We start from the raw sequence: 19,082 nt of genomic DNA, 5'->3' as shown, positions 1-19,082 counted from the left end.
AAAAACATAAAAAGGGAAAATATATTAGGAGTGGCTTTTCTTTTAATAAGTTAATAAATGAACTACTTCATTGGCACAGCATCCGAATGAGGTGTAGTGGTTGTATAGTTCTTGATACGTTTTGTTTCATAGTTATATTTGGGTTGCTGCTTAAAAAAAATGGTTAGCTTTTTGTATCATAAAGTTCACAAAACTGATTCCTAGTATACAACTGAAAGCAGAAATGGGGCACTTTTCCCTTTTGCTTTGCTGCAGATATGCATGCTATTTTACCATAGCTCACAGAATGGCATGATGGCACCTTTTTACTACATATGTGAATTATTTAAAAAACCTGTTACTCGTTGAAATGTTGTCTGGTCAATATATTTCAGCTTCATGTTTTGTTACACGTTTAATATTTTTTCTATTTTTAAAAAAGTGCCAGAATTCACGAACACTTCCCTTGTTCTCTAATGGTGCCCACCTGAGAGGTGCTGGATCTGTTCAAGCAAGTTCCAGCTGAGAAAAAGCCCTGGTTCTAACTTGCCTAAGTGGGGAAAGTTGGCATTACTACAGTGAGTGAACAGATGCAAGAAGCAGCATCCTTTGGCCATAGAGCACCAATGCCAGGGAAATTGAAGAGAGTCAGGGCAAACTTAGTTGCCTGACAGCATGAGTGAAACTAACTCTGCAGACAGGCATATAGGACTGGGGAGTGTGCTAGGAACTAAGAAATACAAAACACAACCTTTTTTGTGCTTAGGAAATATGCGCAAAAATCAACGGTAGCTCCTCTGGTGAATTTCCTGAATTAAAATCTCTTTCTGTCTCTTTTAAATTCTTTCCAAACCCATCTCCTATTTGGGAGTGAGCCTGGATCATTAATGTTCCAGGTAATGAGAGGCCTTGGTGAGTGCGTTAAAGGAAGATTGGGACTCGTATCATATAATGATATCATATAACATTGGACAACATTACTTTTTACCAATATGAAATTCAGTGCAACATACCATCCGCTTGGCCAGAAAAGTCAACAAATGTGTCATTGGCACAGCGTCCAATCGGAAGTGAGGGCGGTGGAGGCGTCTGGTCTTTCTGCTTCTCTTTGGTCTTAAGAAGCGGCCATGGATAGCAACCCAATTCTTATACTCTTGCTTTTTGAATCTTGAAAAATATGTACATTAGGGGGGAAAGTATCAATTTCTTTTCTGAAATTTCAAACCGCTGCTGCTGCTGCTGCTGCTGCTGCCCAGGACTGACCTGCTGATAGCTTGAAGGGCCCTGCCCTGCTTCTCTTTACCTGGGTTGTGGTGGGGCCTGACAGGCTCAGTAAAGGACTGCTGCTCGACAACTCTGACCCCTCTCCTGCAAAATGGGTAGATCACTGCCAGCCCCTGCCAAAGGATTTTATGCAGTGATCATTACAGACCCCATACATAATTCCTGTATACGTCTACCCCTGTAAAATCAACAATCTTCCTCAATACAATTTCATCCTCTTCATATTAATTTGGGGTCAGTCAAGCAAATCTTTCAAACATCACCACCACCATCTAATTGGGGTTTGTGTGACCCCAGCATCAGACTGGTAAAGCAGCTTCTACTTAAATAAAAGTAAAATTATCACACAATATCTTGAACGGGAAAGGTACCTGCATCCTTTTCAGATCCAAATAATAAAGCTGCATATGGTGTCATACAAAGGACCCCAAATCAAAAGGTTAGTTAAAGAGCCATTGAGAGGCGGGAGACAAACTATATAGAGAGTCTTGCTGTTTGCATTATTAGCTGCTTGTGTGCTTGTTCATGGCAGTCATGTTTTCAAGGTGCTCTTCAATCTGACGGATAGAAACGTTATTTTAAAAACAAATTTAAAAGCTGGGCATTCGATCCATTTTCACTATGAAGTCTCCCAATTTTTGCCTTCAACCATCCTCTAAAATTGAAACGCTCTCAAAAGCTTCACTAAGAGTTGACATCCTTGTGTGTGACATCTCGTTACACTGGCAGTTTCTTGAGCATCCAGCAAGACTAGAAAAGAACTCAGCTTATGTTGACACAAAACAGCATGATGAATTGTGACACACAAACACACACACATCTGTATCCCCCCCCCACCCACACACTATGTATTATTTTTCCCTGTGGTGGAATAATTACAATTCTTCTACCTGCACCAGGAATGGAGAATCTTTGGTCCTCTGGAAGCCAGTCCCCATCCAGTTCCCATCATCCTTGACCACTGGCCATGCTGCCTAGGGAAGATTGGGGATATTGTTTAGCAACATCTAGATGGGCCTACAGGTCCCCCATCCCTACAGTAGACATTTCCATTCTTCACCCAATGATAGGTATATTCACTGCTTCACTGTCACTAGTGAACCCACCGTGAAAAAAATGTTTTATGCTAAAGGCATCCTTAGCATTCTTTCACTACAAAATGCAAGTCATATAAAGGAGCTTGTTTTTCAGGCAAGGAAAGAGCACCGAAAAGAACATACCTATGGAGTGCATTACCAAAATACATCCCAGCAGGTATAAACTGAATGGAGAAATTTAAAAAGATCACTTTGTTTGGATCACAGAAGCAAATACATGCTTTCTATTCAAAGTTCCTGTTTAATGGCTAAAATTTGCCAGTTTTCAAGAATTCCACAGCAGGAAAGTTAGCAAGGAAGGGAGCAAACTAATATATTTCTCCTTAAACAAGAAAACATTAAAATAAAAAGGAGTACTCATTAGCATGGCACGGTACAGAGCCAACAATATTCCCATTATTGCTTATTATTACTATTACCAAGACTCTTTTCAAAAATAGATTAGAGGTTTGGAAGAAACTCAGCTGACAAAGGAATTGTGAGAAGCAGAAAACTCCATCATTGTACCCATTATTTGCTTTAAAGGAAAATTAAGCACCTCTAAGTAATCATCAGGTATACTTTATTCATCAGCACTAACTATATATGAAGCATCCAAGTATGAAACTAAGGCATTAATAATGGAAAAACTAACTCTAAGAGAATGGTTTTCAGGACTTTTTTTTCCCTCAGCCCAAATTTGCCTAAGTCTGCAGCCCAACAAATTCTCAGGATCGTTTTACAAACATTTACCTTTCCTGCACACTGTTTATGGTTTCTTGCTCCAGTCCTTCCCACTGTAGCCCTCACAGGAGAGGATCCTCTCGGTGTTTTTTGTGGGCTTTATCCTGCTGCATGGGTCCTCCTACCACCTCAAGAGGGCTCAGCTTTCACAATGGCAGAAGTGGCTCTTTTCAGGTGTAGCCTATCAGAAGGCAGAAGAGGCACATTTCCCAGATACACTCAGTAGAGGACCAGACCTCCTTGGACAGAGACCTTTTCCGTGGCACAGGAGCGTCCTGGATAAAGCCTATTTGCACAGACATCTTTAACGCCTGCTTGGCCTTGTCAGTTAATAGCACAGTTTACTTTGCTACTGTTTACTTTGCTAAGGAAGCCTCCTACTTGAAGAACTATGCCAAGGAAGCCAACGACAAACTGTTTGGTGTTGATGGGTCACTATTGGAGAGGTAGCTCAAAGCTTAGGTGGTGTACCCCCAGATTTTTGAAGAAAAATTCAGTGGTGCATCCCGGGGTATCAGCCAACGTGTAGTTCAGATTCTGCAGTTTGATTGCACCCAAATGGCAGAAAATGCAGAGTGCTCTGTCTCGGAGCTGGAAAATCAATAAAAATTTTTGAAAACCCCCCAAAAACATTGAAAATCTCATTTTCTTTAGGAAAGCAAGGAGAACAGGGGATTAACCTCATGCTCTGAAAAGGCTGCAAAACAAAGATCATGCATAAATTGTGCCTAAGTGAAGTGAAGGCCCAAGAAAGGTGTTGATCATGATGTGAGCTGCGCACAGGTGGTCTGAAGCGAGCGAGCGAGCTACCACCATTCCTGTGGAGCCTCTTTTTATTAAGACAAATATGCAAGCCAGGCAAAGACATTTTTGGGCTGTGACCTTTACACATCTTCCGTCCCGAAATCGTGGGGTGGTACTAAGCTATTTTGGCACCTGTTCCACAGCGTCATTTTCCCCTTGCACAGTGTATGACGCTGGGAGAGGCGCACCTGTAGGCACTGTGTCCTCAATCACCTCCGGAGCCAGAGTGGATTCATCTGGTGTCTGCTCCTAAGGATCCTAAGCAGGCGCTTCAGATTCAAGGCCCTGCCCCGGCTCAGCCGGCCCTGGAGGCGGGGACTCCTGTGCAGGCTGGGATTCCTCCGGTTCAGTCTCTGAATCAGATTCCCAGGCCATCACACCCTGCCAGTTACGATGCTCCGGACACACTCTGGCAAAGTTCCCCGTTTTCTGACAGAAAAAACATCTCTTGGCAGCTTGCCAGTCTTTCTTCTCTTTGCCACCCGGCCGTTGAGCTTTCGAACCTTCCCCCAACAGGCCCATCTCCGCAGTGCACGCCTCCTGCTTCCTCTGTTCTGTGAGTAGCTAGTTCCGGGCACTGGCTCTCCCCCCTCCCTATTTCCTCCTCGGAGTCGGATGAGAGACTGCTGATGAGCTCTTTAGGCTCTCTGTAATTGCCTCTCTCCCCCCTCGGCTCTTTGGCAGCTTCCAATTCCCTGACAGGCGGCTTCCAACAAAATCTTAAAATACAATAGTTCGTCAAACATTAAAAGCTTCCCTAAACTTAATGTTTTCCCTGGCTGGTATGTTGCATTGAATTTGATTGATAGCAATGGGCCTGGTGTGACATATTATCAAATAACATTGGACAACATTGCTTTTCACATATTTCTGTTCCCTCATTAAAATGGAAGCAAAGAACTAAAGGTAAAGGTAAAGGACTCCTGGATGGTTCAGTCTAATAAAATTTGATTATGGGGTGCTCATCTCCGTTTTTAGGCCTTCCACTGAAGGAACTCCATCCCTTCCCACTGTAGCCTTTGCAGGAGAGGATCCTCTCGGTGTTTTTTGTGGGCTTTATCCTGCTGCATGGGTCCTCCTACCACCTCAAGAGGGCTCAGCTTTCACAATGGCAGAAGTGGCTCTTTTCAGGTGTAGCCTATCAGAAGGCAGAAGAGGCACATTTCCCAGATACACTCAGTAGAGGACCAGACCTCCTTGGACAGAGACCTTTTCCGTGGCACAGGAGCGTCCTGGATAAAGCCTATTTGCACAGACATCTTTAACGCCTGCTTGGCCTTGTCAGTTAATAGCGCAGTTTACTTTGCTACTGTTTACTTTGCTAAGGAAGCCTCCTACTTGAAGAACTATGCCAAGGAAGCCAACGACAAACTGTTTGGTGTTGATGGGTCACTATTGGAGAGGTAGCTCAAAGCTTAGGTGGTGTACCCCCAGATTTTTGAAGAAAAATTCAGTGGTGCATCCCGGGGTATCAGCCCACGTGTAGTTCAGATTCTGCAGTTTGATTGCACCCACATGGCAGAAAATGCATCGTGCTCTACATCTCACCCTTTTCATTTATTTATTATTTGTGTACAGGAAGGCTTAAGAGAAGAGAGGCATTGCGTCCTCATAATCTTCCGGCATGTGTTTCTGTATCACATGAAGATCTCTAGCAGACGGTCCTGAAGGAGGGCGTGGAAAAAAGGTAGTGCAGAGAGAGAACAAGGAAGGGATACATTTAAAAAAACAACAAGTTCCAATTAAGGCAACAATGATTAGCACACCATACATGAGCCAGGTTCAAAACCACCCAATCTGTGGTAACCAAGACCACAGAGCGTCCCACCAGGAGGGAAGAACATCCTGTGTGATGTTGTGTGCTAGTGCTTGCAATTGATCAATTTGATTTTGCACATGTCAAATTAAAACAGCAAAGATTAGACACAACTTGACATCCTAGATGCTGGCGTAGCAAGAGATAGTCTACAGAAGCTTTCAGTGCAATAACAGCTTCTCTTAAAATCTTCTGTTCTTGATTTAAAAGAGCTAAAGCACATGAGGTATGATTTATAGATTTTGTCAAAGAACAGGCCAGGTGAGCACCCATGCGAGCATTGTATATAGCCAAAGCAGGAACTCCCACTAAGGAAACAGCCAAGGAAGTATACTCTGCTTTGGAAAAAAGCTGTAGATTGGAGTCACACATGGCTGTTAATCTTTCGGCATGACGTTGAGGGCGCTTTGAGTGCTGCCGCCTGTTTTGTTCTAAAAGTGAGCAACTAGGCATAACTAACGTCAATCGGCTAAGGCAGCATTGAGCATCAGATAAATTGGCGGGAATGTAGTTATAACTTCTTTGATTACACGTTAAAAACCAGCCATCTGATAAGCGCACATGAGCATAATTAAAAGTTCTCTGCTGAACACGTGAACAATTCCAAGTTGGCCTTCCTGTGTCCAGACAGCGAGTTGCTTTCTTACTGCAATTCACAATCTGAGCACAAGAGGCGTCTGGCGGTGCTGCAACTCTAGGTGTGTATAATGAGATTGCACTGAGGGGTAACTTTGCGTCACCGTTCCCCAATCATGGAGATTGGTATAACCAATGATACCTTTAGAAATCCATTAAAAAACCCACTTTCCCACGTGTGTGGCATGTGCCATATGAAAAGCTGCTTACAAACTGGAATCATACAATTTTCTAAGGCAGTGTGCATATCATATGTTTCACTCAAACAAAAATGAGAGACATTAGTAATTTTAGTTAAACGCACCCACAAATTATAGGTATGACTAGAAGAAGTTTCAGGAGAAGATACATACATTAAGTACTAGGTAGCAAAAAACCAAATAGTATACAGGTAAAAATCAGCATAGAGTTCATATGTAGCTGAGTTATTAAAGCTACTAAAAAGTCTCTGGTGCTTCTGGAACATCATGATGCTAAAATTGTGTCCTGGCATCAGAGGTCAAGGTCTTCAGCATTCACCTCAAATAACTACTGATTTACAAGATTCCAATTCGGTTTTGAAACTTTTTAACCTTCTTATAACAAACCTTACCACTTTTTTTACATCACCTCCTCAAAAGGCGAAAGTGGCGCATTGCAGTGCTGGGGCCCCTTGGTTTAACACCTCTTGCAAACAAGCAAGATCCCTTCTTCGTTCCATCTATAATGAATACAAAAACTCTAACGCCCAGGCTCTACCATCTTCCTATTTACAAGCCAAAAGAGCATACAAACAGACTTTAAAGCTGGCCAAACGCGAGTGGTATCAAAAACGTTGGCGAGCCTTGATTGCGGCCTCGAGATCCCGCAGACCACAGGAATTTTGGGCTCTGATAAACAAAAGAGGAAGGAAGTACCCACTGACGATTATCCCTGCGCCCACATGGGAACAATTCTTGAGTAAATATTTCTCCTTGGCAGAGGAATCCAACTCATCCACGGAACTCCGAGCCGACCATCTACCTTTGTGGCCCTCCACTGACCCAGACCTGATAATGGACTTGATATTAGATCTGAAAACGGGCAAAGCCCCCGGGCCGGATCTAGTCCCTGCTGAGGCTATTGTTGCGCAACCGAGGTGGTGGGCTGAAATTCTGGCCAAAGTCTTTGATGCAATTAATTCTACGGGGCTTATCCCTAGGTCATGGAAGGAGGCCGTGATCGTGCCAGTCCATAAAAAGGGTCCCCCTGCTGACCCGGAGAACTATCGGAACATCAGCCTTTTGTCTATCATCGGGAAAATCTATGCAAAATTTTTGCTGTCCAAGCTGTCCCATTGGGCAAACGACTCAATTTTGATTGGCCATGAGCAAGCGGGCTTTAGGAACAATTACTCGACCTCTGACCATATGGTAATCATGTATCATCTTGCCAGAAAATATTCTGCCCTGAGTCGGGGACGCCTATGTGTCGCTTTTATAGACCTAAAGGCTGCCTTCGACAGTATCTCAAGAAATTGCCTATGGAAGAAATTAGAGAGATGGGGCATAGATAGAAGGCTGTTATGGCTTATAACCCAATTACACCATGGGTCGTCGGCTAGAGTGAGACTCACACCGGCGGGAAACCTATCCAACGAGGTCCCAATAAATAGAGGTGTGCGCCAAGGCTGCATTTTGGCCCCACTCCTCTTCAACCTGTTTATTAGCGATATGAAGCTCTTTCTGAACGAGTCTCAAGCCAACATTCATGCCCCCCGCCTAGCTGATTTTCGCTGCCCTTTGCTCCTATATGCCGACGATGCAGCGATCCTTTCCTACTCTAGAGTTGGTTTATGCAGAGCTCTAAAGATTTTTGCGGCTTATTGCAAACTTAACCATCTGACAATTAATCATGGGAAATCTAAAGTCCTGGTCTTTACCAGGTCTCGGAAAACTTACAGCTGGAAGTTAGATGGAGTCCAATTAGAACAGGTTTTCAAATTTAAATACCTGGGAGTCTTTTTTCATCACAATCTAAGCTGGAAGCCACAGATACAGTATTTACTAAACAAAGGGAAAACAATACTTTATACTCTACTCCAATTTTTTGCGGCCGACGGAGCCTCTCACATCCCTTCTGCATTGAAGGTATACCACGCAAAAGTGGTTTCCACCCTCTGTTATGCTGCCCGCTCTGGGCCTCAGGGTCCAATTTAACATCACTGGGGACATTGCAGAATCAGTTTCTCCGTCGCCTTCTGAAACTCCCCATGTGTGAGAGCAACGCAGCCATACGTCTGTAGTTAGGGATTGCATCATTGGAGACTGTCATCTGGAAGCGAGTCTTTGGCTATTGGCTGTCCAGCTGGCATAGGCTTCCCGACCATTACCTTTTTCAGTGCCTCTGGCGGGACGTCTTTGTCAATCCGTGGGTAGGAAAAATCCATGCCAAACTTCTGAGCATCGGAATTTCCCCAGCGGACTCCTTAAAGATGAACGTACGCTCAGCCAAAAGCCTTATTGAGCAAAGATTAGCGGACATTGAAAATCAACACAACCTCGCCAGGGGTGGGGGTGTCTGCTCCCCCAGGTATCACGGAATAACCCCTCCACTTGGCCTTCCATCATACATGTCATCTCTTTCATCAGTACCACACCGACTTGCATTTATTCGTGCAAGGTTCAATGTCTTTCCATCGAACCTGCTGAACCACAGATTTTCCAAGGGTTTGGTGTCTCCGCTATGCGTGTGTGACGGGGAAACTGTTGAATCTCTTTCACATATAATGTTCAACTGTCCCCTACATAGCATAGCCAGGGCTAAATTCCTGGGTCCTACTTTACTGCGCTTGGTTGGCAGGCCTGTTGAGTCACACGCCGCACTGCTTTTGCAGGATACAGATCCTTCTGTAACTCTGCAGGTGGCGAGATTTCTGAATGCGGTTATCTCACACTCAAAAACCACCAAAAAACAACAACAACATCAAAACTAATCGGACTGTTATGATGAGAGTGCATGTCGGAGTTCGTCTTCAGTTTTCCGTTTCTGTGATCCGTCCCTTGGAGCTCTCCTGGCCCCAAGCTGTCACTTGGCTCTGCTCAATGACCCACCCTTGCATCGTGGTGTTCACCTTCTGTTGTTGGATATATCTGTTTTTATGTCTCTGTGTTTTTATGTTTGTACATATTTTATGGGCTAATAGCCGTAAATAAATAAATAAATAAATAAATCTTCAGCATTCCCCATGTCACCTTTGGGCATCCCTCAGCCTTTCGAGGATGAGGATGGACACGATGGACTTTTGCACGGGGCTGCTGAGCCTGTAGAAGCGAAGTCAGGGTCATGATCCTTGCAAAGTCTGGAATGGGATTCTGCAGGCCTTGGTGCAAGCGCATGTCTTAGCCCATAGGGATGGATACAGCGACCTGGAATCCACACAGGACCTGAGGAAGTAAGAACAGTAGGGCATCCTGCCCCTAGGTAATTAAAGGAACAGGTCCCTCTCACTGCAGGTTGGGGAGCTGCTGTTACGTCACTAGAGGGCGTTCCAGAGGTACTTCCAGAGATACCTCTTTCCTACAATGGCATTTCATAGGAGAAAATTTATTAGGAAAGGAAAAAATTGATTTAAGGTAAAGTTAGCAGAAGTTAAAGCGCAGGAAGGACATCCATCAACAATATCCTTAGCTTGTGTCAGAGGAATGAAAAAAATATTTTATCAGCTGCATAGTTCCCTGATGAAAAAATGCATGGCTGTCAATTACATTAGAAAATAATGGACAGAAAGATTTCAGAGAAGAATCAGTATGTTGATTTCCTTCTGAAATTACATCTTGGAAATCCTGTATGGGAGCAAACGTGAGAGTAAACATGAGCAGCATAGAAAGGCATAGTTCTATTTGTCAAGAGATATTTCAGTGTCAAGAACAAAGAGAGTAGATTAAAATCTAGCATAGGAGAAAGAGAGGAATTAGCCAAAGGTGATAAAAAAAATCCCACTTCACACAAAAATCACAAAATGCAGTGGAAGTGTAGACTGGTCTCTGTCAGTTTCCTGATTAGCTGCAATATATATAAAATGCCAGTTATTTTCAGAATCCTTATACGTTAAAACACTCTAGAGTTGTTGAATAGGAACCTGTTTTTGGACAGAAACCAAATTAAAACTAGGCGTGAATCTTTAGGAGGGTTAAAATAAACTATCCCAAGTTAGTCAGTAAATGCAAACTAATAGAAAAGAGAAGAACTCATTAGGGACTCATGCTCCTGTTTTAGAAAAAAGCAAATAACAAACAGCAATATCAAATCCAGTGTTAGGCAAATCAGAGAGTAGCCACTCTAAAATCACTATTCTGTCAGCAGCGTCTGGGGGGGGGGGGAGTAGTTCTGTAGGATGTATTAAGGAAAATCACGCGTATGAAGTGACCCCAAAACTCTGCAACTGCTGTAAAGTAAATTCATTAGGAATTTTAAGTTCAGGGAGGAAAGGAGAAAAAACAGTCTGCAATAGCGATGAAGAATGAGTCTCACTGTCTGAGGTGGAAATCAGACCTGTATGCTATGTCTTAATTTTATAAACCACCATAGGGAACTGGAACTGAAAAGTAGCAAGTTCTGCTGTCAGTAGATTCAAACCAGCACTGCCCTTAGCGGCATGGCGCAGATTTGTCACAGGAGACTGTGTGTTAAAAGCAAGTGTGTTAGAAGAGCCAGCTATTGCTTCTAATTTAGCTTCAGTAAAAGACTGACAATCAGCTGGCACAACAGACTTTGTTCTCCCATTTAGAGTCAGGCTGGAAGGCCACCGGTCGTGGCATTGCCTGTCTTTAGCAGGATGAGCTGAAGGAGACAAAGCTGCTGCTAGGAGGGCAGATTTGTGAGTCTCGGTGTCAATATTCTGGCAAGGCTTACTCATTTGAGCAATCTCTGTTTCTGACTTCTGGTACATCACTTTAAGAGCAGTCTTGCAATCAGCATTTTCATAAGCCAATTGTTTCATTGAAACTTCAGAGGCTTCAAGGTTTGGAAGTAAAGTACTGGCTGCTCTTAGCCCATCAAGAATGCCATGCAAGCCATTTTCTGTCACACTTCGCTTCAATTTGTTAAAAACTGCAAAGGGCAATGATTCATGGGCTCTCTGTTCCTGTGCATTCTGAACAACAGGACAGACTGCTAATAATGGTAAGGTGTCAGCTGTTTTTTCTTCACTGCTTCCTTCTGCCATATTTTGAATAACCAATTTTTGCACTGTGGTCTGAGCCCCTTGCGGGCATTGGTCCATGGAATTTACCTTCGACCCAGGCAAATCTTTGGCAAAGGAAGGTGCCAGTGGAATTACCTTTGGCATGACCTCAGAGTCCTCAGAGAGAGGCTGGAAATCTAGAGGCTGAGATGGAGGGAAGAATATTATAGTATTTTTAAAAGCAGCTAGGGGTTGCAACAATGCTGCATTCACAGAGACAACTGGTGGTTGGAGCAAAGGGTTAGAAAGCTTTCCAACTGCGTCTCTACACAAATGCCAGGGGTGCAAGACTTGTACAGATGTCTCAGGATGTCTATGGGGTGCATCTCCCAGCTCATTCCATTTCTTAATGTCATAAGTACCCCCCTCTGGAAACCAGGGGCACAGTCTAGCAATCTCTAACAACAATTTCTCTACTAAGGGTGCTAAATGCTTATCATGCCCTGCCTGAGCTAGCAAAAATAACAAATTATTCCTATGCTTTTCCTGCTCATGTGAAAGCTTGCTTCCCATGATCTCACCTGAAGGGTAATAGACGCGCGTCTTTGGGGCTCGTTCCGAGCGAATGAGATCCTAAGTCCGGGAATCGTTTTGCAGGAGATGATCCACCGCGACCGAGGGACAGCACGGTGCTAGCTCCGAGGGGAGTTCAATCCTGGGGGTTTCCTTTTGCTGTGCCTCAAACGCTGAGGTTTTCTTTTTAGCTTAGCCTCACACGTTTCCCTTTTTTAAGTTTGCCTCACACGCTGAGGTACCTTTAGGTTAGCCTCACACGGTTTCCTTGAAGTTAGCCTCACACGGGGCACCACTATGTTGCGTTCTCAAAGAAAAGGAAGGATATTTACTTGAGGCGTTCCCAAAGTAAAGGAAGGATTGAATTCTGATTAATAAGAATACACACAGAGACTTGAACCAGCAAGACTCTGGGAAGGGTGCGTATAATCGTGTCTCTCTGTGCCTGTCCGTGTGCAGCCCCTGGCCCAGGTAGTTTTTATTCACAAAAGAACTTTTTACAGAGTGTTCGTAAGAACCAATCAGATTTTTTCTGAGCATTTCCACAAACCCACGTGGGGAGAAAGTTAAACCACCATAACTAATTAAGCACAGGGTAAACAAAGAACAGAACTACAAAGAAGAGCATTTGGCAACCCCGGAGGTGATAAACAAGCAATATATATGATAAGAAGGATGGCCAGGAGGACAACGATCATTATCACCTTCATGTGAGATCTGTTTCCTGGCCCTAAGATTAACATCCTACATCAAAGAAACTTGCCCACTGTCTTTGATGACCCAGGAGCCTGCCTGGCGACAACTGGGCTGTGTACGTGACTTGTCAGGCAAGGAGAAATGGGCAGCAGAGGCAAAAGGGCATGAATGTAGAATCTTATGGGATTTAAGAAGAAATTATCGTCAATATATCAAACCCAGTCAACACAATGCTTTCATCGTGGGCACGATGGCTTGATGTATATTTTATAATTCCTCATGGTAATCCCATCTGATCCCTATAGTCGCCCAGATGGATGACCTTTGCAGACAGGTGCCTATGACAAACTAAGGGATATGGGAATCGGAGGCAGTGTATCTTTACTTACTTGCTTCCATTTTAAGGGGGGAAGAGAAGCATGCATGTGTGGAAAACAATGTGGTCCAATGAAATTTGATATTGTGTCACACCAGGCCCACAGATGTTTGAAGAAAAATTCAGTGGGTATCAGCCCACGTGTAGTTCAGAGTCTGCAGTTTGATTGCACCCAAATGGCAGAAGATGCAGAGTGCTCTGTGTCAGAGCTGGCCCACACCTCCTTGCAGGCATGTCTTAAGCTTTAAGACCATGGGCCTCCAACCATTTGTGCCATATGACCAAATAAGGCAACTGTCCAACTGCAGCAGCCCCATTTCCTTTGTAAAAGACGATGAGGAACCCAACAGAGGATGAAGTACCAAGGCACTGATGCCCCTGCTATTTGCAGAATTCCAATGATCCCAGCAGAGCTGATTCTCTACTGAGGACTTGTTGCCTCAGTTGGCCGGAATGACTGACTGCAGGTACAAGGCAGGGCAGACCTCGTAGACACCCAGGGCTTTAGCCCCCTCAATATTTCTAGGAAGGGTGCTCAGTCCCCCCAGTATTGAGGGGACCGCCATCCCCCACCACCAGGCTGTTGCTGTGGCCACCAGCAGCCGTGGGAGGCCAAGGGCCCTGTTAGCCACGAGGGACATGCGACTAATATGAATGCCCATAGCCACAAGTGTGCTCACTTCCTTGCGGCGAATCAGGAAGTATGGATGCTACTGGCAGCTCCTGAAGATAACAAAAATGCTTACGTCACAGATGCAATCTGTGAAGGAGTTTAACTGGGGGTAGTGTATATCATTGCCCTTCTGGTATCTTGAGAATTTCCCCCTGTTCCACTGAACGAACTCCATCCCTTCGCACTGTAGCCCTCGCAGGAGAGGATCCTCTCGGTGTTTTTTGTGGGCTTTATCCTGCTGCATGGGTCCTCCTACCACCTCAAGAGGGCTCAGCTTTCACAATGGCAGAAGTGGCTCTTTTCAGGTGTAGCCTATCAGAAGGCAGAAGAGGCACATTTCCCAGATACACTCAGTAGAGGACCAGACCTCCTTGGACAGAGACCTTTTCCGTGGCACAGGAGCGTCCTGGATAAAGCCTATTTGCACAGACATCTTTAACGCCTGCTTGGCCTTGTCAGTTAATAGCGCAGTTTACTTTGCTACTCCTACTCCTACTTGAAGAACTATGCCAAGGAAGCCAACGACAAACTGTTTGGTGTTGATGGGTCACTATTGGAGAGGTAGCTCAAAGCTTAGGTGGTGTACCTCCCAGTTTTTTGAAGAAAAATTCAGTGGTGCATCCCGGGGTATCAGCCCATGTGTAGTTCAGAATCTGCAGTTTGATTGCACCCAAATGGCAGAAAATGCAGAGTGCTCTGTCTCGGAGCTGGAAAATCAATAAAAAATTTTGAAAACCCCCCAAAAACATTGAATATCACATTTTCTTTAGGAAAACAAGGAGAACAGGGGATTAACCTCATGCTCTGAAAAGGCTGCAAAACAAAGATCATGCATAAATTGTGCCTAAGGAAGGTTCTAAACAGCTGAGGGGTGTAGCTTGGTCCTGCTGCTAGTACCCTTCTGGCTTTTAAGAGCCGCAAAACTGCCGCAACAACCGCAACAAACGAGGGTTGTTTAAAAGATAGGGAATATAGAATGCAAAATGGTTGACAATTCAGACTGCCTGCTCTGGTCCAGTCCTGTACGGACAGTACCTTCCCAGAGTATGATATTGTGATGTTTCCTACATCTCAGCCGTTCAAACAGTGGCTTGGGTGGGTGGCACCAGTCGCAGATAAAGTGCCTTTGCCCGTGCAAGTGGGAGTTGGCCCCCTTCACACCTTTTGGACTTGGGAGCTTTCAGTGTGTTAAAAAGTCATTGTCCGCCTAGTCATAGGAGGAAGGCTGGAGGGAGTATTAAGGTTCTGCTTGCCCTCTGATGGTCAGATGACTTTCTGTTGAGATTTAGACTTTCAACCCACTTGAAATATACTCAGAGTCGAGAGTGGATTTCATGCTCTTTATTCAGCTCATGGTGGTGAGGAGGGAATGGAAGTCCCCTCAAAGTATCTGCTTTATATACATTATTTACACAATGGGCTGCACGTGATTGGCTAATTCCGGAATTCTCCTGTAGGCCAATCAGGTTGTGGATTCACTTCTATCTGGAGCTGGATTGGGTGGCTCCTGCCAACCAATCATACTGCTGCATTGTTCTAGGACCAATCAGACTGCTGCAGTTTGGAGCCTATTGTTCTAGGACCAATCAGACTGCTGCAGTTTGGATCCTATTCAACTCAGTACATAACACCACTTTTTCCCTTTCTAGAGGCAAGGGACCTATTAGGATTATCCGCCTCTGGAGGCTGATGTATTTAATGGGTTTCCAGGTAACGCTGAGGTTTTTTTCTGTCTGATATGACTGGCACTCCTATCAAAGCCCTGGCCAGCCTCTGGAACATCTGAATGGCTCAGGCTTTTGACATGATCACTTCTGAGCATCCTCTCCCACTTGACTCCTTGGTATACTGCAGAACTTAGGGAAAGGAAACAAGTTGAAAGATGGAGGAAAGATCTGGCTGCATACAACTGAACAGTGGTGTGGGCTCATCATTAAGCATACATAGTGGTATTGAAGATAGCAGTATACTCAGCTACAAGTGATCGCTAATGAAGAAGAAAGACAGTCCGACTCAAGGAGGTGGTGGAACCAATGGTAGCTATGTGTAAGCACTGTGACTTGTTTGCAAAGCATTTTGAGGATAAAACCACTTGCATCCGCTGGGATCTTGACTCTGCTGTTATAGCAGATGAGTCTCATGGGTGTCCAGAGCACTGTCTAGTCCTGTTGTGTTGGATAATTTTCAGATAGTAAGGCTTGAGGATGTGGACAAGGTGTTTGCATTAGTCAGGGCAACGACTTGTGCTTCGGACTCTTGCCCTTCTTGGCTGATAAAAAGTAGCGGGGGTGGTGGTAATTGACTGGGCCAGGAAGAGTGTTCCTATTTCCATCTGAAATGCAGGAGGGCATAACATTCTGATCCAAGTTTCATTCAGAAAACATTATCCATAATATCAGCAGCAGGCTGCTGCAGTCAAATTGGCCAGTCAGAATGGAAAATCCTATTTTAACAAAACCAATAAAAGAGAGCGGCAATACTATTTTCTTGTTTCCCTTGTTCAACTACAATTCCATAAAACAGTGGATTTGTAGGTTCTCATTAATAAAAAATAAATAAAGGGTGTGAGGGGTGGGTGGGATCGATGTGCCTATACTTCTTAATTCCACCCCTGGGCCTTTTCTAGACTGAAAATAGTGTTAATTTGTTCCCCTTCCACTGCTGTAAATATTGCTCCCTTAGAAAATAGGTGATTTATTTGACTGGAACAAAATCCATCTTGTGTCTCCAAGTGGTTTAGGGTTGTATGATCTATGTCTGGATTGGCCCACTTAATGCTATTTATTGCTCTATGAATGATATTAAGATGGATTTCTTAACTCTGGTGGAATTACTTTTTCTTCTTTTGTGCAATTTTTACTTGCCATAGCAAACAAGACTTTGTCCATGTACCCATATAAAATAACTATTATCGTTCTTTTCCTCTGCATTTTTAAAGCATAAATATTATTGGCTCTGAGGCAACAATGACAGAATGTGCTGACATCAGAAAAATGCCAGAAGTAAAATGTATAGGGCATATTGAGAGATGGGTGGCAAAGCTGTGCATATGCTTTGTCCTCCCCAGCAGTATATATTGTGGGAGAGTAGCTAGAGGAAGCAGAGAAAAGCTCCAACCAGTATTATTTTTTCTATTTTTTTTTTTAATTTTGGAGTTTGCTTGTTTATTTTAAATTCAGTTTGTAAAGGTCCCTTTAGAAACGAAAAGATACAAACACAAGTTAAGCACACAGTTTGCTTTTAGTTCAACACTTTCTTCATCCATCAATTTTACCCAAAATCACAAAAGTAATATTACAAAGCTTTCACAGTGCACGTTTACATATTCTGCATATACATCTAGTCACTCTTCAAACAATGCATTTCCATTGAATTTGGCTTAAAAAACAACAACACAGCCCCTACAGCAGGCTGGAAATATATAACGTTTTAAACCAATGTGTTTTTCCTCTTAAAAAAAGAAAATATATTACTTGGAAAGAAGCCCATATTGCACTAATTCCCAAACAAGACACGGACATAAGGCAGGTGAAAAATTATAGGCCAATCTCGCTCCTAAATAATGATTACAAATTATTTGCCAGTCTATTGGCCAATAAACTTAAAAATGTATTTGGAGAGGAGATTGGAAAGAACCAAACTGGATTTCTACCTGGCAGACAGATGAAGGACAGTGTTAGAAATATAATTGATATGGCGGGCGCCGGGGCGTTTTACCGACGGCTCGTTGCGCTGAGCGGGGCTGCGGCCGTCGGGGCGGGCGCCTACGGGGCTCACGATTTCCGCCGCAGCGACCGAGATGACGACTTGAAAGAGCTCTACGAGATGGCCAACAAATACCACTTCCTCCACAGCCTGGCCCTCCTGGCTGTGCCCCACTGCCGCTATCCCATGATGGCCGGCAGCATCCTGTCTCTGGGCATGGGGATGTTCTCTGGCGCCCTGTATTACCACGCCGTGACAGGGGACCCGATCCTGACCAAGGCAGCCCCGTATGGTGGTTCCCTCCTCATCCTCGGCTGGATCGCCATGGCCCCTTGACACCCCGTTCTGTCCCCATGTGCCCCCCATCTCCCAACGCCAGGGTAGCCAGCCCTGCCCCTCCCTCCTCCCTTAGGCTAGCCAGAAGGGAGCCCTAGGAGAGGAGAGATTTCCAAATGTCAGAGTGGGATCCCTTGAGGTCTTTAGGCCGCCCCGAATGCATCTCTATCCTGCATCTTGGAATTCCCCGAATGCCGAATCCCTTTTAAAAAAGCCAAGATCCTTCCCCCCCCCCCCAAAAAAAAAAATTGCAACCAGATTTGAGTTTGCGATGGAGGCCTCGAAATGCAATGTCTGATCGGTGCTTTTCATTTTTTTTTTTAAATAATATTTATTACTTTTATAGATTACAAAAAGGGAAAAGGAAAAAAAAATAAAAGAAGACGACAAAGGAGAAAAAGCAAAAGAGAAAAAAACAATACAAAACAGTACATAGACAATGCAAAACACAACCTAAACTCAAAACTAAACACATTAAACTAAACTAAACTAAACCCACTCCCTAACCTTAACCCTAAATAAAACAAAACAAAAACAATTTAAAAACATACATCCTCCCTTTTCCGTACTCTATCTTTCATTCCCTTGTTTCCTCGACCTCCTCTCACCTCCCTTTTTGTATTCCACTTCTATTAATTGTTTCAGCAAATCCTTTCCATCTTTCTCCATTTTCTATCATATTGTAAATAACATATTTTTTAACCTTATTTTTCATTAAAACTAAAATACTTCTATACGCTTAACTCCTTATAACATTTCTGCTAAGCCCATAAAAAAATCATTCCACCATTTTTCTATCACTCATTAGTTTTACCATATGTCTATACATAAACTTTAAATTTTTCAATCTTCTTCCACCATCTCCTCTCCCTGGTTTCGGATTCTGCCAGCCCTTTCCGTCAACTCCATAAAGTCCATCAACCTGGTGATCTTATGTCCGAGGCTCTTAACTCTTTTCCAAGACCCTTCTGCAGGTCTTCTTCATTTTCTTTAATGCTAAAGAGCAATTCTCGGGGAAACGCCAACCTATCAATACTTTTCTTCCTTCTGAACAGGTCAGCCAAATTTCCATAGTTGAAGCTAAAGTCCGTAAAGTATTTCAGGACATATTTCAAGATTCCTCCAAATCCAAAGGCCCCCAAAACTTCAATCTCCTCCACGCCCAAGTCCATGTCCCAAAAGTCCGTTAATCCCTGCATAGAGGGATCTTTCCAACTTTCCTTCTTCAGTCCAAGCCGGGA

General features: G+C 43.9%; 1 protein-coding gene across 1 annotated transcript; it reads left to right on the top strand.

Annotated features, from left to right (window-relative positions):
• Positions 1–17,475: 17,475 nt before the first annotated feature.
• On the top strand, positions 17,476–18,073 carry LOC310753681 (transmembrane protein 256 homolog). The gene has a single exon (XM_083595033.1). It carries the CDS (start codon positions 17,494–17,496, stop codon positions 17,839–17,841), a length of 348 nt encoding a protein of 115 aa, XP_083451159.1. The 5' UTR covers positions 17,476–17,493; the 3' UTR covers positions 17,842–18,073.
• The last annotated feature ends 1,009 nt before the right edge of the window (positions 18,074–19,082 follow it).

The sequence above is a fragment of the Podarcis filfolensis genome (genome assembly GCF_964270895.1).
Source record: "Podarcis filfolensis genome assembly, chromosome: W".
Taxonomy (NCBI): Eukaryota; Metazoa; Chordata; class Lepidosauria; order Squamata; family Lacertidae; genus Podarcis; species Podarcis filfolensis.
Note: the sequence above shows the minus strand (reverse complement) of the source record. Positions and strands in the feature narration are given on the sequence as shown.

Coding starts and splice junctions, on each gene's coding strand:
- LOC310753681 (XM_083595033.1), top strand. CDS start 17,494: ATGGCGGGCGCCGGGGCGTTTTACCGACGGCTCGTTGCGCTGAGCGGG.